This window comes from Pan paniscus, chromosome 21 (genome assembly GCF_029289425.2).
Source record: "Pan paniscus chromosome 21, NHGRI_mPanPan1-v2.0_pri, whole genome shotgun sequence".
In the NCBI taxonomy this organism is placed as follows: Eukaryota; Metazoa; Chordata; class Mammalia; order Primates; family Hominidae; genus Pan; species Pan paniscus.
The window spans coordinates 68,167,106-68,173,463 of NC_073270.2; the positions used below are offsets into that span (position 1 = coordinate 68,167,106).

At 54.0% G+C, this 6,358-nt stretch overlaps 1 protein-coding gene across 1 annotated transcript; it reads left to right on the top strand.

The window, feature by feature from the left end:
• Positions 1-3,114: 3,114 nt before the first annotated feature.
• On the top strand, positions 3,115-6,258 carry RPS21 (ribosomal protein S21). The gene is made up of 6 exons (XM_008963208.6): positions 3,115-4,883; positions 5,061-5,128; positions 5,350-5,413; positions 5,582-5,653; positions 6,047-6,102; positions 6,195-6,258. Exons 2-6 carry the CDS (start codon positions 5,079-5,081, stop codon positions 6,202-6,204), a joined length of 252 nt encoding a protein of 83 aa, XP_008961456.1. The 5' UTR covers positions 3,115-4,883; positions 5,061-5,078; the 3' UTR covers positions 6,205-6,258.
• The last annotated feature ends 100 nt before the right edge of the window (positions 6,259-6,358 follow it).

The window sequence follows — 6,358 nt, forward strand, 5'->3', positions numbered from 1 at the left end:
ATGATGATGGTGATGATGGTGAGTGTTAGTATGCTGGGTGCCACACCTTTTTCTGAGCACTGGACAGGCATTGGTTTGTTGAAAGCAGCCAACTGCAGCACGGCTGGGTGGCTCCATGACAGTCGCTTTACTTTACAGCTAGAGGGAGAAGCAGCTAAGGAATTTGTGCCAGGTCACACTGCTAAAGAGGCACAAACCTGGGGTGACATTGGCAGTCAAAGTTATATATAGCAATTGCGGGGCAGAATGGGGGCAGGAGCAGGTGTGAGTGTGCTCTCGGGTGGATGCAGGGGCACTCAGAGACCCTGACTGGGATCACCCTGCAAAGGCAGCAACTGCTCTGAGCCGCTGGGGGCTGCTCTAGGATTCTGCAAAAAAGGCTCAGGCCGACGGTGTCTTCGAGTGCTAGGTCCTCCTGCCTCCTCAATCCCTCCTTCACACCTGCCCTCTGGCCCTTTCCCATGAGACCCACTGGAGGCCCAGTAAACAACTTACTGTACAGACAGCGGGTGGAGGGACGGAGGGGAGGGGCTCAGCTCCCTTCAGCCAGCCCCGTCCCTGCTCCAGCACTGCTCTCAGACACCGCCTAGTGGCTTCTGGGGACAGTGCTGGTGGCCCCAAGCCTCCTGACAGCTAAGCAGTGCCACCTCCTCTGCAGGCCCCTGGAGGCTCTCCTGATGGAGCGACCCAGACGGCTTCCCTCGGGAGGACACTCCCCTCTCTGTTTTGGGGGTCTGCGATTTTGTACAGAAGGTTTTCTTAAAGAAGTGCTCATCCAGATTTCATGGGCTCAGGAGATGTAGGTTGCAGAGGTTTCCCTTGAAGAACTCAGCCTTGGAGACCAGGCGCCCAGAGGAGAGCGGACTTCAAGCTTTGTGTGAGTTAGTGCGTCCTAGAGTCTTGCCAAATAGCACCTATAGTCTCTGTAAAATTTTTGAGCTATAATTGATGCAAAATAAAATCCACTTTTTAAAGGATACAATTTGACGTTTTGACTTTTTTTTTTTTAGACAGAGTCTTGCTCTGTCGCCCAGGCTGGAGTGCAGTGGCGCGATCTGAGCTCACTGCAAACCTCCGCCTCCCAGGTTCACACCATTCTCCCGCCTCAGCCTCCTGAGTAGCTGGGACTACAGGAGCCCGCCACCATGCCCGGCTAATTTTTTATATTTTTAGTAGAGACGGGGTTTCACCGTGTTAGCCAGGATGATCTCGATCTCCTGACCTCGTGATCCACCCGCCTTGGCCTCCCAAAGTGCTGGGATTACAGGCATGAGCCACCGCGCCCGGCCAATGTTTTGACTTTTATATGCAACTGTGAAACCATTGCCATCATCAAGACAGCATATACCTCCCATCACTCCCCGCGTTTCCTGTGTGTGTCTGTAATCCCATCATCAAGACAGCATATACCTCCCGTCACTCCCCGCATTTCCTGTGTGTGTCTGTAATCCCATCATCAAGACAGCACATACCTCCCATCACTCCCTGCGTTTCCTGTGTGCGTCTGTAATCCCACTTGCTCACCACCCCACCCCAGGCAACCACCAACATGATTCCTGTCAGTTTTGATTGGTTTGCATTTTCTAGAGTTTATACAAATAAAATCACACAGTATGCTGTCTTTCGAGGGGGACGTACCATTATTTATCCATCTGCCTGTTGGTGTATGTGTGGATTGTTTCCATTTTTGGCTATGACACATAAAGCCTCGATGAACATTTCAGTACCAGTCTCCGAATGGACATATGTTTTCTTTCCTTTTTTTTTTTTTTTTTTTTTAAGACGGAGTCTCGCTCTGTCGCCCGGGCTAGAGTGCAGTGGCGAGATCTCGGCTCACTGCAACCTCTGCCCAACGGGTTCAAGTGATTCTCCTGCCTCAGCCTCTCCAGTAGCTGGGATTACAGGCGTGCACCATCAGGCCCAGCTAATTTTTGTATTTTTAGTACAGACAGGGTTTTGCCATGTTGGCCAGGTTGGTCTCCAACTCCTGACCTCAGGTGACCCACCCGCCTTGGCTTCCCAAAGTGCTGGGATTACAGGAGTGAGCCACTGCACCCAGCCTGGATACAGGTCTTTTATCAGATACAGGTTTTGAAAATATTTTCTGCCAGTCTGTGGCTTTCTTTCTTTCCTTCCTTTCTTTTTTTTTTTTTTTCTGGGTCTCCTGTCACCCAGGCTGGAGCTCTGTGGCATGATCATGGCTCATTGTAGCCTCCACCTCCTGGCTCAACTGATCCTCCCACCTCGGCCTCCTGAGCATCTGAGACTACAGACACACACCACTACATCTGGCCAATTTTAAAATTTTTTTGTAGAGGGGTTTCACCATGTTGCCCAGGCTGGCTGGCCTCAGACTCCTGAGGTCAAGCAATTGCCTGCCTCAGCCTCCCACAGTGCTAGGGTTACAGGCATGAGCCATCACTCCTGGCCTCTAATCTGCTTTTTTTGATGTGTCTTTGTCTGATTTGGGTATCAGGATAATACTGGCCTCATAAAATGATTGGAAGCATTCCCTCCTCCTCTATTTTTCGGAATAGTTTCAGTAGGATTGGTATTAGTTCTTTAAAAAACGTTTGGTAGGCCAGGTGTAGTGGCTCACGCCTGTAATCCCAGCACTTTGGGAGGCCAAGGTGGGCGGATCATGAGGTCAGCAGTTCAAGACCAGCGTGGCCAACATGGTGAAACCCCATCTCTACTAAAAATACAAAAATTAGCCAGGCATGGTAGCGGACCCCTGTAATCCCAGCTACTCTGGAGGCTGAGGCAGGAGAATCGCTTGAACCTGGGAGGTGGAGGTTGCAGTGAGCCAAGACCGCACCATTGCACTCCAGCCTGGGAGACAGAGCAAGACTCCGTCTCAAACAAACAAACAAACAAAAACTAAGAATAGAGCTACCATAAATAAAGCAATCCCACTGCTGGGCATATACCCAAAAGAAAGGAAATCAGTATATGAAAGAGATACCTGGCCGGGTGTGGTGGCTCATGCCTGTAGTCCCAGCTACTGAGGAGGCTGAGGCAGGAGAATCACTTGAACTCTGGGGGCAGAAGTTGCAGTGAGCCGAGATCGCACCACTGCACTCCAGCCTGGGTGACAGAGCAAGACTTTGTCTCAAAAAAAGAAAGAAAGAAAGAAAGAAAGAAAGAGATACATGTGCTACGATGTTTATCACAGCACTATTATTTGTGGGAGCTAAAAATTAAAACAATTGAATTTGTGGAGATAGACAGTATAAAGATGGTTACCAGAGGCTGGGAAGGGTAGCACAGTGGGAGGAGGGGGGCAAATGGGGATGGTTAATGGGTATAAAAAAACAGAAAGAATAAGACCTAGTGTTTGATAGCACAACAGGGTGTCTACAGTCAATAATGATTTAATTGCACATTTTAAAATGACTAAAAGAGTATAGTATTGGATTATTTGTAACGCAAAGGATAAATGCTTGAGGTGATGGATGCTCCATATACCCCATGTGATTACTACGCACTGCATGCCTGTATGAAAATATCTCATGTGCCCCATAAATGTACACACCCACTATGTACCCAAAAAATTAAACATAAAAAAACTTTTTTTTTTTTGAGACGCGGTCTTGCTCTGTCGCCCAGGCTGGAGTGCAGTGGCGGGATCTCAGCTCACTACAAGCTCCGCCTCCCGGGTTCATGCCATTCTCCTGCCTCAGCCTTCGGAGTAGCTGGGACTACAGGCGCCCGCCACCACGCCCAGCTAATTTTTTGTATTTTTAGTAGAGATGGGGTTTCACCATGTTGGCCAGACGGGTCTCGAACTCCAGACCTCAGGTGATCCACCCACCTCCGCCCAAAGCGCTGGGATTACAGGCCTGAGCCACCGCACCTGGCCACTGAGTCTTAGTTTTCTGAGGCTAGTTCTACATCCTAGGATCATGTCCCCCGCCCAGAGAAGACCCCAACATAGGCCGCGCTGCTCCCTCCGTCTACCGGCTTGGAGCTTCTCCTGGCAACAGGGTTCAGGCTACTAACAAGGCCTTCCTCAAGACCCCACCCATAACCAACGACCATACTTCGTGGGTCCATCTTTGTAACATCTTTACTTCCTTGGAGCAAATTCCCAGGAATGGGTTTTCGGGGTCCAAGGGTATGCACCTCTAGCACTACGACAAATGCGGCCAACACGCTTCAGGGAAACGGTGCCCCAGTTTGCATTCTGCTTCCCCTGCCCTGCCCTGGGGGTCTGACTGGTGAAACATGGGATGGCAGAGTGGTCGGGTGTTTCAGATTCCACGGTGGGCCGGGGTCTTTTCCTACCCTCGGGAGCCGTCTGAATTTCTCCTCTGCCGAGTTCCTGCGGGTGTCCTTCGCCCACCGGCCCGGGGGAGTGAGTAGCAGGCAGCAGGTGAGCAGGCCTCCGCTCGCAGCGGCTACGTGCACGGGCAGGAGCACCGCCCCACGCCCCAGGTGGCCGCAGGGTGAGGGGACCGGGGGGGCGGGAGGCGCACAATGGGGGGCACGCCCGTATCTCTAGCCCGGCCGGCAGCGGGCAGCGAGGCTCAGTCCTCGCCCCTTCTCCCAGCTGCTATTCGGGGCTCCCGAGGCGCTCACAGGGGTCGACTGCGTCCGTGGGGCACAACCCAGGGGCCAGGCTAAGACGCCACACACAGCAACCACCCTCAACAACGACCCCCACGACGCCCCGCGCCCCAGGACCAGCAGGCCGGGGTCCGAGAACCTCCTCGCCGGAAGCGGAAGTGCGTCACGGCAACGGCCGGCAAGCACGCACTGCGCAGACTCGCTGTGGTGGCGTGACCCGGAAGCACTCGCCGAGGCCCCTCCTTGCCCGCCGATATCTCTGCCGGGTGACTAGCTGCTTCCTTTCTCTCTCGCGCGCGGTGTGGTGGCAGCAGGTGTGGCGCGCGGCGCGGGCTTCGGGCTCAGGGCTGGGGCAGGGGCGGGAGTGGGGGCTTGGACGCGGGGGACGGGGTGCTGGGTGCGGCTGGGGCCGTGACCCTAGGGGCCGGTTTGCGCCGGGACCCGGGGCACGGTTCCGGCCGTACTCAGGGCGCCGCGCGGTGACTCCCCAGGCGCAGCCCAGCCTCGAAATGCAGAACGACGCCGGCGAGTTCGTGGACCTGTACGTGCCGCGGAAATGGTAAGCACCCCCCACATGCCCCTCTTCCGTCCTTACCTAACCACCACGTCCCCTCGCCTGCCCTTGTTCCCCCACACCCCTCCCGTCCTTACCTTGTCACGTCCCTAACTTGTCCTGCCCCCGACGTTACTCTTTTCCATTCATATACCCCCAACCTCCCTCGTCCCCTCTTTCATTCTTACCGCCCAAGTCCCTCTGCTCACTGCGCCCTTTCTCTACAGCTCCGCTAGCAATCGGATCATCGGTGCCAAGGACCACGCATCCATCCAGATGAACGTGGCCGAGGTGAGCTGGGAGCCCGGGAGGCGGGAAGGTTGTGATGTATGTGCGGGAAAGGCAGGCTGTCCCCTTGTGGAGGAGCCCCTAGGATGAAGGTACAGGCAGAGGCTGGCTTTGAGGATTGGTGTTTCCCAAACCTGGGGGAGTGGTTTGTGATCCTTCTTCTCTTTCTAGGTTGACAAGGTCACAGGCAGGTTTAATGGCCAGTTTAAAACTTATGCTATCTGCGGGGCCATTCGTAGGATGGTGAGTGTTTCCCTGGGCTTTGCTCATCACTTCGGGACATCGTGGACTTTACCTTGCGCATTGGAGTGTGTGATGGTGCCTGAGTAGATTTGCTGGCAGAGTAGTTTGAGCCAGCTGGACTGGGCTGGCCGCCTGCCGCTTCTTGAGGGTGGAAGAGGGGTGCTCTGAGAAGACACTCAGGCAGCAGACTCTGCCTCTCACTAGGAGGTGCCCCCCCACCCTGCTCCACCATAGTCAGGCTGCAGGCTGCCCCGGGAGAGGTGGCTCCCCTTCTGCGCCTGTCTCCATTCGCTCAGCGGGGGAGAGACGTGGGCTGGTGGCACAGCTGACCTTCTGCCATCTCAGGCAGCCGGAGTGGAAATATTCTTAGTGTGCTTTTTTTTTTTTCTTAAGGGTGAGTCAGATGATTCCATTCTCCGATTGGCCAAGGCCGATGGCATCGTCTCAAAGTAAGGTTGGGGGCTCACATTTGGGCAGAGTGAGTGGACTAGGACTGCTCCAGAGGCGTGGTCTTAACGTTGTCCTTTTCCCCTGGTTCTAGGAACTTTTGACTGGAGAGAATCACAGATGTGGAATATTTGTCATAAATAAATAATGAAAACCTACCTGTGCAGGTTCATTCTGTGTCTGTAGGCCCAGGGTTGAGGTTTTGCTGTCAGTGGGTGACGGGTGGGGTAGGGTACCCAGTTAGTTGAAAGGAGACAA